Genomic DNA, 13,400 nt, shown 5'->3' with positions numbered 1-13,400 from the left:
TTCCTTTAGCCAACAATAGGGCTCCAACCCCTGAGTTGCTTTAGCCAACATTAGGGCTCCAACCCCTGAGTTGAGCGTTTTTCCTTTAGCCAACATTAGGGCTCCAACCCCTGAGTTGAGCATTTTTCCCTTTAGCCAACATTAGGGCTCCAACCCCTGAGTTGAGCGTTTTTCCTTTAGCCAACTTAGGGCTCCAACCCCTGAGTTGAGCATTTTTCCCTTTAGCCAACATTAGGGCTCCAACCCCTGAGTTGAGCGTTTTTCCTGTTAGCCAACATTAGGGCTCCAAACCCTGAGTTGAGCGTTTTTCCTCTTAGCCAACATTAGGACTCTATCCCCTGAGTTGCGCCTTTTAGAAACAGCGTTCCATTCCCTAATCCGTTCCATCATAGAAATATACAATTCTTGAAAATGGAAAAAGAAAAATAAAAGAAAAAGAATGAGTTTAGACTTTGCCACAAATAACTCACGAAATTTTTCTAGTGAAAACTGGGGCAGAAAATTTCGTTCGTTTGTTTGTTTTAGTGCCTGAGCAGGTCTAGCATCGAGGCACAGGGGTGCCAGATGATCGATGGAATGAGTCTCAATCCAGATAAAGAAAAGAAGAAAAGAACAAAAAGAAATGAATTCAAAATGTTGAAGCAAACAAAGGTGCGGATTGCTCAAAATTTGATTGAAGCGACAAGCTCCGCCGATCCCGTTTTGACCCAATGCTGAAGAAAGAACTGACACCTACAGCTTGCGAGCATCAAAATTCAGATCGGAGTCCACATCAAAATCAGCTAAGACTCAAGATCAAGCTTCAAGAGACTTATAGATAGGAATCTTGTAACTCATAGTTGATAGGCATAGCTAGCTTAGCTTTGATATTCCTTTTTGGTGTAATAAGGAGGTCAGCAAGCAGTAGCAGCTGCAACACCAGTAAAATCACAGCCCATGGTAGTCCCAACTACCAAAACTTCTATAACTACACTGACCTGATTCCTTTATAGCCAAGGATATGTAGGCAACCTTTGAAGCAGGGTTCGGTCAGACGGTTTTCAAAAATGCTTCTCATGGAGTGCCAAGCAGGCAAAATTCTCTCATGTTTGCTCATTTTTCTTTGCCCGAAAATCCTTCGTGTCTCCTAGCAAAGAGGGGCAGCTGTGAGCACGTGATTTTTGCCTCGCTTGAACTATTCCTATAAAATTCTTAAAATTAGGATTTTTTTTATTATTTGAATTTCAGGCAATTAATTGCGGGATTTCGTGTTTGTTTGCATTTTGTGTGCATTTTTAGTTGGTATAATTCATAAAAAATACAAAAATATAGCACCTTTGCATTTAAGACTCAATTCTATTTTTTTAGGTTTACTAATTAATTAACATTGCAAAAATAAGAAGAAAATAACAAAAATGGTTCTTTTTGCATTTTTTTACTTTTAATTCTCAAATTGGTTTTAATTTGTTCGAAATTAGGAATTAATTCTTGGGAAATTAATTAATTTAGTTGTAGAATTAAATCAGGTCTTTATTTTTAATTTTTTATTAAACAAAAATTAAAAAAAAAGAGATAGAAAGGAATTAATTGAAAAAACGAAATTAATAAAAAAGAGAAAAGCAGGTTGCTTGTTTAAAGTATTTGGGCCATTATTCAAATTCATGTGGCTAGCCCAACTGAAACACCCCTGAACCAACCCAATCCAGCCCAAATGTTCGGTCCAGACCCCTCCCATAAAACGACGTCGTTTGGATTATAATCAATCCTAGCCGTCTAGGTATTTTGATCCAACGAACGAGAAGTGGGAACATTTTAATATATATATGTCCAAACCTCACCCCACCCCCCATCCGGTCATCTCTCTCACACCCCTAGATACACCACCGTTAACCACCATCCTCCGTCGTCCGCCGCCGGCCGAAAATCGCCTCCGCCGGCGGCGATTCTCCGATGACTCCCAAAAATACACCATAGCACCTCCTCATCTTCCTCATCACGAATCCGGCCACACTTTCTTTCAAATCCCCCTCAAACACCTCGAATAACCAAAACAGTGGTCGCCGCCTCAGCCGTACACGGCGGCGCCACCTCCAAACCTCCCCAAAATCATACCCTAGGGTCTCCTCACTTCCCTCTTCCCAAACCCCTAACTATTTTCTTTCGAATCATCCCTGAAGTGTTCGAATTTCAGATCGAAAAATCACCCAGAACCCTAATTTTACAAAGTTGGAGATTAATGAGGTCTGGGCTATAATAGCCCTTAATTATGTGTTTTCTCATGAAAACACATAATTAAGGACGATTATGGTCCAAATATTTCCAAGAAAGCCCGCCAGATTCGAGTCTGAGTCAAAATTATGAGGTATTTTATGTTGTTTACTTTCTTTCCTATTTTCTTTTGATCATGATTGTTCTTCTATTTTTTGTTCTTTTTATTATTTTTATTTTTTTGATTAGGGTTCTGATCGTATAGTTTTGCTCCTATTTTTGATTGTGTGTTTAATTTCAGTTATGTTATGTTTGCCACTGATTTTCTTTTAGGATTATGATTATGATTTTAATTTTTGCTTTTGATTGATTCCTTGTTTGCTGCTGATTTTTCTTTAGGCTTTATTCATGTTTTCTATTTTTACATTATAAGCTTCATGTTTGAATGACTTTTTGTTCGTTCATTATTTTGTTAGTTCACTGTTTAATTAGCTTTAGGAGATAGTATTAATTAGAATTGATTTCCAGCTCTAACTAGAATTACTTAGATTGATTAAATCAATTTTAGGAAATGTTTGGATATTGCTGAATAATCCAGCATTTGTTTTGTTTAACCATGGTCAATTTTGACCAAGGTTAACAAGGCTGGATAGTTTAGTAATTTAGGATTAATTCAAGGGTAATTTAGGTAGTTCAATGAAAGAGTAGTGCAGTAACTAAAACAGAACCCCCTAGAACCTTCTAGAAAGGGGTTCTAATTTGAATTTCAGGAGCTTAGTAGTGTTACTTGGCCAACAAGCCAATAACTAAAGGACTAAATAGTCAAAAATCTGAAAATAAAAGAGGGACCTATGGTGTAAAATAAAAATCTGAATGATGCCCTAGTTTTGCCTATAAAAAGGCATACCCCTTGTTTTGTTTCACAAGTTTAGAGGTTTAAAAAATCTGAAAAGTTTTGAGAGGGGAAAATCTGAGAAAGTTCTAAAAGTTTTGGAGAGGTTTCAGATCTGAAAATTTCAAAAAGGTTTTGAGAGAGTTAGAAGTCTGAAAAATTCAAAAAAAATTCAAAGTTCATAGAATCTGAAAATTCGAAAGTCAAATCCGAAAAAAAAAGAAATCTTAAAGTGTGAGAGGTTCTGAATTCCAGTAGTAGAAGTTCCAGAAATCCTTGGAGTTATTTCAAATTTCAGTTTGCTCATTCAAGCCTTGATTAAGTGTTTGCTGTTGCTTTTGATCTGAAACCACTTCCTGGTTGTTTGCTACCAATCCCTCAGTTTAAAAGTGGGTTGAGCTGCTGTTAATTGTTGTTTACTGCTGTTGATCCTTCATCTTCTTACTTTCAACACATTTCCAGGTACACACCTCTCAAAATCCCCTATGTACTGCGGAAATGCTGATTTGAAGAAGGAAATAAGAAGATTAGAAGATCTATTATGTTTTACATGTCTGCTTGTGCACTGGAATTACTGTTCCATTCAATAACTCCCTGTATTTGTATGATGATTGCTATCATTTTCCCTTTGGAAGCATTGTAATTGAAACTGGACATTTTATTGTTTGCACACAGACTACTGTATACAGCATATAGGTTATTGTAATTGAAGCAGGACTTTATATGAATTTGAGTAGATCTATTAGCCTATTAGTTCTAAATTGAGAATCTGCTATGGTTTAGCCTGTGACTTGAGTATTTGAAATCATTTGAAGGAATTGAAAACTTGTAATTCATTAAGCTTAGGCCGTTAATAGCTACAGGTGATCTATTTTCCTTCAACATCAGTAGTTAATGAGTTTCATATCTGCTTGTGAGAGATCCATTAGTTTATTAGGTTCACATGAATATAATGCTTCAATTCTATTTGTATGTGAAATTGTATCTCAATGTCCATCATTAGTTTTCCTCTTAAAATCCAGTTCATGTTTTATGTGCATCAGAAGTTAAGTCCTGATATTAGTTTATAATTTGAATCATTGTTAAATTAGTAAAGCTAGTTTAGTCTGGTTTGATTAATGCCCAGACCGTTGGGCCACAAAGAATTGGGCTTAATTTGGCCCAGTTATACAATAACTACCAGAACATCACCAGGCCCCCTTTAAACTAATTAACTCATTAAGTCGTGGGTTTATGCGGTTTGGGCTTAAGTCCCAATTTCGTGGCCCTCTCGCTGGGCCTGCTCGGAAGCCCATTTGGGGGCAGCTCCTTATAGAACTGGTCAAAATTGCCTCACTCATGGGCTAATTTCGAAGCCCAATAGACTGAAGGCCTAATTCCCATTTAAAGTCATTAGTTTAATTTTATAGCACGAACTTGGGCCTTCCAAGTCAAGTAGCAAATTCGAATTAAGTGGTCTTCGATCATGAAGACCCGCTTGTTTGAGTTTGGACTTGATCTTGAGGCCCGAGTTTGCTTGAACGCCTTAAATGATAATTAATTCATAATAATAATATTAATTAGACTTTAGAGATAATCATTAATAGAAAATAATAGTTCATTTTAGGATGATCCTTAAAATAATTTGAGGTGTGCCGCGCCAAATAAAATCACAAATTCCGTGGCCCTGTTTAATTACTTCGTTAAAAATATTTAGAACTCGGGACGTGCCATTTAGCGAATTTTCATGGCCTCCCGCAAAGTTATTAACACGTTAGTCACTTTAGGGGCATTCTTTAATAATTTTACCTTCCTAAATTCGGGTGTGCATTTCATGTGACCCAAATCCAAATCCCAAAATATTGAATAAAATGTGTTGAGGATCCGGGTGCATTTCATGTGACGTGATCCAAAAACATATTTTAAACGACGTTCAATTTCCTTAAAATTATTTAAAAGCGGTAAATAATTTTAAAATTGCACTATAGGATGACATGTATTTAAAATCAGATAATAGGCCAATTGTAATAGTTTAAGCGACCGTGCTAGAACCACGGAATCCGGGGGTGCCTAACACCTTCCCTCGGGTTAACATAATTCCTTATTCAGAATTTCTGGTTCGCAGACTCCATCCGGGAAGTCGAAATTTCCTCGATTTGGGATTCAAGATAAACTGGTGACTTGGGACACCAAAAGCCAAACCTATCCCAAGTGGCGACTCTGAATAAATAAATAATCTCATTTCGAATAATGTCACTTAAAATGAAAAAGCTCCCTTATACACTATCCTTCGGGGTAGGTGTGTAAAAAAGGAGGTATGACAATAATACTTCATATACATCTCTATAACAACATCCTTATATAACAACACTTCTCTATAAAAGCCAAATTTTTCCGGAACCGAATCTCATGTTCTATTATAATATATATTTTTTTATAATAATAATTCGCTATAATATTAAAAAATATCCAGAATAAACGAAACTGTTATAGAGAGGTTTGACTGTATATATAAAACTTTGACGTTAAAAGTAAAATATGAAGTTTAAGTTAGAATATTTTCTAAAAATTTAAAAATAATCATTCTCTTTGGGAATATATGTATAAGACAAGTCAACTGAAAAAAGTCAAACTTGGAGCTTTCATAGAAAACAGGTTGAAATCTATTTTTGAGTTTCAACAAACACGGAGAATTAGAGATGGTTTTGAAAAATTAAAATCAAAACTAACCAATTTCTAATCTTCTAGGCTAGAGTTATAATTGGCTTTTTCTTAAAGGAAGAAAACAGGATTCCTTTTGCTTATTGACTATTGACAACCTTGAATAATCTTTTATTTCTTGTTTTTCATGCTCACTAAAAATAAATATGTTTAATCCCTTTTTCTTATAATTTTTAATTACATAAAACGTCTATATTGTTTAGAGTTATAGAAATTCTCAAGAAGATAGATTAAAAAAATAAAATAAAAGTCAAGTCCAATCTCTTCCCAAAACAAATTCTTCCAATTTATAAATCTATTTAAATTTATTTTTCTAATAAAATCCAAATTGGCAGATTTATTCTTTGAGAACCTAATTTAACGCCAATTCGTTAAGTAATAATTTTCCAAAGTCAAATTCAAATGTGTTAAACTTTTAACAAAATAATTAATATTAAGTATAAAATAATTAAATTACAAAATTTAAATGAAGGGGTAATTTTTCTTTTTAAATATTTGCCATATATAAAGCGACAGACAAAATTGTCCACGTGAAAATCAGTTTGATTCCACGAGCTTTTAGGTGCGCGTGTACATCACGTACCCCACCGTGTTTATTTTCTTGTCCCTCTTCTGTTCTCCTCCTCTTCGCCGTTTCCAACTCAACAACTCTCTCTGTTTCAGCTTCTTCTTCTTCTTCTTTAACAACACCTCTTAAATCACAGCCGTTGATCATAATTACAGGTCTAGATGTGTGTGTATATATACACAAACACACACATTTAATCCTGTATTACACTAAACCTCTTTGAAAAAGCCTTGCCTCTTTTCTCTTACCAAGATTTAGCTTTTTCTCTGCCAATCCCTTTTATTGGTATGTTTCCAAATTCCCCCTTTTTCATTTTCTTTTATATTTATCTTTTTTTTTTGTTGGGTTATTAATGTTCTTTTAGGTATGTGGATTTCTGAGGGTTCCATTCTTTTTCTTTTCTTGCAAAATTTAAGGTTATATTTATTGGTTTGAGCGCAGAAACAATAGAAAGTTTTAAAATATAAGACCCTTTTGGATTTTTTGATCAATTTTGAAAATTTCGTGTTAAAATTTTGATCTTTTTCTTTTTCATATTAAGTAATGATATTCCAGAAATTTCAATGGGGGTAGTCTGGTGACTCTCTTGGTGGTGATGGTGGTGTGATTTCTGTTACGGGGTAGGGCTAATTGATAATTAGGACAATAAATTACTTTTTAATTACTAATTTTAGTGCTTAAAAATAAGTTATTGTTAAAGCTCGGAAGTTTACAAGATATAAATGAAGTTGGTGAAGAGAGAAAATTATGAGTTTGTATAGTATCATAAAGTTTGTTACAGTTCAGTGATTTCTGATAATGAAATTGTGGGATTGATTTCCATCTTTTGTTGTCGCGAAATAAGTCATATTTGATTTATGTGAGCCAATATACTAATTGTTTTGTACATTGTTTTTGTGAATTTGGTTTGTGTAATTTGCAAGGTTAAGATGGTTTTGATGATATATTGTAGTGAAGCTGCTTACTAGGCGCTTGTCTAGTCCGTGTGCTTCCTCTTCAGTCGACCATTCTTCAGTAAATGGGCTGCTTTCATTCTAAGGTTAAAAAGAAGTTACGTGGACACGAAGATCCTGTAGTCCTTGCGTCCCAAACAGCTTGTAAGTTACTAATTTGATGCTTTAAGTGTGTACATAATATGTGATACATTACTTGTCACGTGATTAAGCTCTTGTAATGAACAAGCAGAGCAATCGTGAAGATAAGTGTCTGTTGTTAGCTTCTTGTATTTGACAAGGAGGTTACTGTGGCTTTCTCCTGTCTTAAAGAGGTGGGACTATAGCTTGAGGTTTATTAATGTGCAAGGTGGGATGAGTTTGTGAGATTGATGATGAGGAAATATATGAAGTAGAGAAGGCTCCAGAAAACCTATTTAGAAAGATGAAAAATTTGAATGAGATGTCATGTTAAAAAAATAAATGAAACATGGACTTCTCGTGATCTTTCTGCGTTGTACTAAGAAATAAAACCAAAAGGTAGTAGGCTTATTATCTTTTGGTGCTGGGTTTATCCTTAGGTTCGTTGGTTTTGCACTTACCATCTTTGGTTTTAATTGCCTAAAGTCGAAGAGCTAAAACATTAGACAGTTGTAGTTTCAGCTTTATCCTGATTTTATTTAGTTATCACATATGTGACTGAAAAACAGTTTTAGTACTTACACTTTTTTAAGAAAAAGGTTGTGGTGCTTATATTTTCTCCAAGCACTCCAATTGGGATTCCGTTCGAGTACCCTATATCTCCTACATTCCTTTACTTATTTGTTCTACCTTTCTCTTGTTTTTCTGCTTTTGCAGTTAGTGTTAGCGAAGTAGAAGCATTGTTTGAGCTGTTCAAGAGTATCAGTAGTTCGGTAATTGACGATGGGCTAATAAGCAAGGTAATTCTGCTAAACTGGTAAATGTTTTCTTGTTTGCTTTTAGTGTAAGGTTGTGATTCCTGGTGCATCCTTTCAGATGAGTTTTACGAGTTATTACTTGCAGAACTAGGCATATGTTCTCTCTGTCTCTGATCATCAACTTGTTATGTTGTTCTCTTTTTCTGTTTCCTTTTTTTTCACTTAAAGGGGTATGTTTTGGAGAATATTTCAGCCTGTGACAAGAATTTGAAAAGGCATTTGTTATTTATGGTGTATTCCAAAACATGCATTTCTAGAAGGAAAAGTTTTGAGAAAGTTCTCTTGACAATGCCCTAAGGGGAATCTTGTTTTCTTTATTGTCATTGGTGTAATCCATCCAATGCCCTAAAGTTTTTATTCCTAGATATTTAGTTTTGTGTGGTCTATCACATCCCATACTTAAGGTTCTTGAAAAGTTGTGTTTACTGAAACCATAGTGCAGTAGATAGTTGAAGCATCATACTCGGGCTTTGTTCCTGTCTTTCACCAAATTCAGCATTACATAATATCTGTACTCTTTGTAGGTGATTTCATTGTATAATTAGTGACCACGTTGTTATGTAATTACTTACTTATTTTCTTAAAAAAACGACATTCGTTTCCTAGTTATTGAGTTTCGTGTGGTCTATCATAATATATACTTAAAGGTCCTGGGAAGTTGTACCTACCGTGGTGAGAGGTAGCAGGTATCGGATGGATTACACCATTGTTATTTAAAAGAGGAAGGGTCCTCCTTGGAAGTTAAAGAATATTAAATGCATGGTAGTAGTGACTGAAGCGTCATTTATTTATATTGGTAGTGTTTGGGCTAGTTTGCGCACGCCTCGGCTAATTGACTAGACATCCTGTTTTGCACACAACCACATGTTACTAAGGTATTTCTACCCACCAAGGTTATAGCCAGGTGGGTTCGCATCCAGTATTGTAGGTGGGATTAGAACCTGGAACCTCCAAGCTCTTAATGCCCCTGATCAACCCTTGACCATCTCCTCAGAAACATGGTTGAAGCATCATATCCTAGTTTTGTTCGCTAATCTTTTAACTTATTGCAAATTCAACGTTATGTAATCTAGTGCATCTCTCCTTTGAACAATATAACTGCGTTATTACCGAAATTGTTTTATATAATTACTTTTAATTGTTACTATCAAAATTCAGTTTTTCTTATGGAAAAATCATGTTAAATGTGCAGGAAGAATTTCAGTTAGCTTTATTCAAGAACAGAAAGAAAGAAAACCTTTTCGCAAATCGGGTACGATACTTCATTGATTATTTGCTCCAGTTCTGTTTGATATAGTACTGGTTAATTATCTCTTTAAGGGACTTTAAGTATTCTATATTTCAGTTTCTCAAGCAAACATGTATTCTGCATATAAGAATACCTACAGTGGTATCCCAAATTCTGGTGATTATGGGATGTGCAGAGTTGAAAACATGATGAGCTAATGTATATTTTTTGCATGAACAGCTACTAAATTTTATTGAATTCTGGGATATTAATTTCCCTTTGGAACTCTTTGCTCGTAGATTTTTGATCTCTTTGATGTGAAGCAAAAAGGGCTCATTGATTTTGGTGATTTTGTGAGGGGACTTCATGTCTTCCACCCCAATGCCCCACAAGAAGAGAAGATGAATTGTAAGTTATAGAGAAGATGACGTAACCATATAGTTCTTTGACTTGTTCGATTTACTGCATTATTAGCTTAAAAATAGTCTCATTGAAACTCAACTTTTCCCTGCCTTGCAGTTTCATTTAAGCTTTATGATCTAGATGGCACAGGGTTCATTGAGAGGCAAGAGGTATACTTTTCTTACATATTTTCTCTTTCTCCTATGTGGAAAAGCATCTATAAGCATCTCGTTATTGTTTAACTTGCTGAAGAGTTGGAGTTGGAGTTGGAGTTGTGTCTGTTATGTTGCCTAATTTCGTCGTGTGACTGAATGTAGTGCTTTCCATTGACACGATTAGGATCCCTTTCATCTTACTGTCTGGGAAGAATGATCAGCGGTCCCCTAATTTTCCACGGATGATAGTTAAAAAGGCCGAAAATTCTTCATTACCTTTTGCTTTTTTAACAGTGGATAATCACTTTGAGATACTTTATGACCATGCACAAAGGGTTAACTGCAGCTCAAATTGTTCTTTTTCTACCAAAAAATGAGTATGAGGAAGAAATAGACTTTCAGCCTAACTCAACCCAAAAGTTAGCTCAAGTGAAGTTGCCCCAAGACCATATAAAGATACAACAACTCATACCCTCAAATGATGTTGAATTCTAACTAGCACAATTTTGAGCATATGGAGCATGGATAACCTAACACGGGATCCCATTATGGGTAACACCATGGATGAGTCTGGCGCTGATATCATGTTCAAGTTCAACTATGTTGTTACCCTCATCTTCTCTTGTTCAAACGTTAGCCATGTGATCGGCCTCATCTAAAATCTTTAGTAATTAAAGAGAGTATATTTTTATCTGCCTAGTTATGTCTTCAATATGCCCTCTCACGTGCCACGTGGGGGCTTGATTCTTGTTTATATGCAAGCAGTTGGAACTTTTTTTTTGATAATGGGTGACAATGAGACTTAACCACAAGAAATTTGGTTGCTCTAATACCATATTAAGAAAGATGGACCTTGGATCTAACTCAATACCATATTAAGAAAGATGGACCTTGGATCTAACTCAATTAAAACAATTAGCTATTAGCTAAAGACCATATAAAGAGAGTGCATATCCCAAAAAAAAGACCATTTAACGAGACTACATATTCAAAAACAAAAAGACTACAATCTACTCCCCCAACGAATGTGGGGCGTTTATTGAAACTAAGGCGATGATCGGTCTGCACCGATATATGTATGCCTTCGGTGTGGTGTCTTGTTCATTCTGGATTAAACAAGCGAAGTAATGATGTTACCTACTGTGATGTTTTCTTTTTTGGTAATTAAATATTTCATTAATCACCAAGTAAGAAGTTACAAAGCACTGCTTGCTGCTCTCAGGACAAAAGTAGAAACTCTAAGACTATCGAACTCTTCTAGGTAATGAGAAGCACACCTCCTACGCAAGTTTTCTTCCCAATCCTAGTCCTCTTCTTAACTCACATAATCTCAGAAACTCAGAAAGAAAACAAAACTCAGTAATCATCTACTGTGATGTTTTTAGCAGTTCTTCCTGTTTTTCAGCATTGCTTTTTCTAACTGTTTACTCTTGCAATATGCTCTCTTATTTATTATACTCCTCTTTACAAGCATAGATTGATAGAAAGGCCTACTTATACACTTCTATTGGATTGGGTTACACGTCCATCCTTGATATTCCTCCATCTAGCTCCTATCTCTGATCCCGTCCGGTGCATAGAGCAAAACGTGAAGAGCATTTTAGTTTGAATACATGTTCACTTGTAGAAAGTTGCATAGTTCTTCTTCTCTTTTTTTTTCCTCTCTCATTTTATTGGCTTTTTCTAACTGCTTACTGTTGCAATATGCTCTCCTATTATTTATTAATCTCCTTTTGGGTCAGGAAAGGTGAGAGGAGCATTCTAGTTTGAAGACATGTTTGCTTTTAGATAATTGTGCGTAGGGCAACATGAATTTTTGTATCTTGGCATAGGAGACCATTCAATATTTTCTCTTCACTATTAGTCTATTTCTCAGTTGCTTCTGTCTTATTTTAAGTTATAACAGCTTCGCCCAAGAGGCACTTATCAAAAAAGGGTAAAAGAAGCTTTTGTTCAAGACTTTACTGAGGCATTTCCAGCCATTAAATTGTTGTCTTTATTGAGTGGCTTTGGTTCGCATTAAATACAATTGGTAACTTTCCCCCTTCTCCTCAAAGTTCTTTGCAGCTTTTTTGGGACATGGAAGCAGTAGGTTTTTGGTCTATTTACTTGTGCCTTCTAAGTTTGATGAAGGGTTATGCCAAGATTACTCGATGTCACAATTAAAATTTTGTTTCCATTGTGATATGTGTGCAGGTTTCTTAATTATCTGCAATTTTTGGCAGGTTAAACAAATGTTGATTGCACTTTTATGTGAGTCTGAGATGAAGTTGGCTGATGAGACTATAGAGAGTATTCTCGATAAGGTAATCTACTAACTGACTAATTAAACTTCCACTGTTCTAAACATAGCCATAGAAACCTTTATCCTTCTGTCTAAGAAGAGGTCCGGAGGTTAAGAGACCAATGCATTTTGTGTCACCGAGAGATAGGTAACTTCAAGATTAAAAGTAGGGCAGTTATCATTCAGAGAACTGTTTTCTTACTTTTATCGATCTGATGGAATTTTGAATAACCATAGATTGTTACCTCTATATGTAGACTTTTGTTGAGGCAGACACAAATCAGGACGGAAAGATTGACAAATCTGAATGGCAGATTTTCGTTGGCCGAAATCCTTCATTACTAAAGATAATGACACTTCCCTATCTAAGGTACCATAGTTTTTCAACTAATATATCAGGAATACATTGGCTGATGTTGTCTTCTGATGAGATTTATGTTTTTGATATGCAGGGATATTACAACTACTTTTCCTAGTTTTGTGTTCCATTCTGAAGTTGATGAAGTTGCTACATAATTAGGAAATGTAGTTCAGATTATTCTTTTCTTTTCCCTTTTCTCTTAGTATTAGATGCACGAAATGTTGTTCGAGTATAGGAAATTTGAAGCCGATGATAATACTAAGAGTATCACATTGGGTGGGGAGGATGCTAGCCTCCCTCCGCAAAGTGATTTTATCATTGCCAAGTATGCCAATTGATAGTGAAGTCGCCATTCGGTCTAGTTATCGTGCACTTTTTATCAATCCTCTTGCAAGATGATTGTAATTCATATGTTTGAGGTTGTCTTTTTTTGGACACATGATAAATTGGAACGATACAGAGAAGATTATGGTTCTTGCGCAAGGATGGCACAAACAGTCAAGAAATGGTCAATTTTTTGTTGCCACTGCATATCAGAGATTTTGTGCAGATAAATTCTCGAAATTATTTCTGAACTGGAAAAACTCATCATAGTGGGGTTGGGATTGGATCTAGTAAAGTAAGCTCCAGTATTTTCCAATAGGGTAGTTAACACGTGTCCCATTTACTGGAGCCAATCCCCAACCCCTTAATTTACTGGAGCCAATCCCAACCCTCTGTTGTTCACATCTG

At 35.5% G+C, this 13,400-nt stretch overlaps 1 protein-coding gene across 3 annotated transcripts; it reads left to right on the top strand.

The window, feature by feature from the left end:
* Positions 1–6,382: 6,382 nt before the first annotated feature.
* On the top strand, positions 6,383–13,194 carry LOC109209680 (calcineurin B-like protein 1). Of its 3 annotated transcripts, none has more exons than XM_019372996.1 (9): positions 6,383–6,632; positions 7,300–7,444; positions 8,138–8,220; positions 9,431–9,490; positions 9,766–9,874; positions 9,986–10,038; positions 12,249–12,329; positions 12,565–12,677; positions 12,760–13,194. In XM_019372996.1, the coding sequence occupies exons 2-9, from the start codon at positions 7,366–7,368 to the stop codon at positions 12,821–12,823; spliced, it is 642 nt and encodes a 213-aa protein (XP_019228541.1). In that variant the 5' UTR covers positions 6,383–6,632; positions 7,300–7,365; the 3' UTR covers positions 12,824–13,194. The 3 variants fall into 3 exon arrangements, with proteins under 3 accessions (XP_019228541.1, XP_019228540.1, XP_019228538.1); XM_019372995.1 differs by having other exon boundaries at positions 7,277–7,444; XM_019372993.1 differs by having other exon boundaries at positions 7,271–7,444.
* The last annotated feature ends 206 nt before the right edge of the window (positions 13,195–13,400 follow it).

This window comes from Nicotiana attenuata, unplaced genomic scaffold (genome assembly GCF_001879085.1).
Source record: "Nicotiana attenuata strain UT unplaced genomic scaffold, NIATTr2, whole genome shotgun sequence".
NCBI lineage: Eukaryota > Viridiplantae > Streptophyta > Magnoliopsida > Solanales > Solanaceae > Nicotiana > Nicotiana attenuata.
This window is presented reverse-complemented; position numbering and strand designations above follow the sequence as displayed.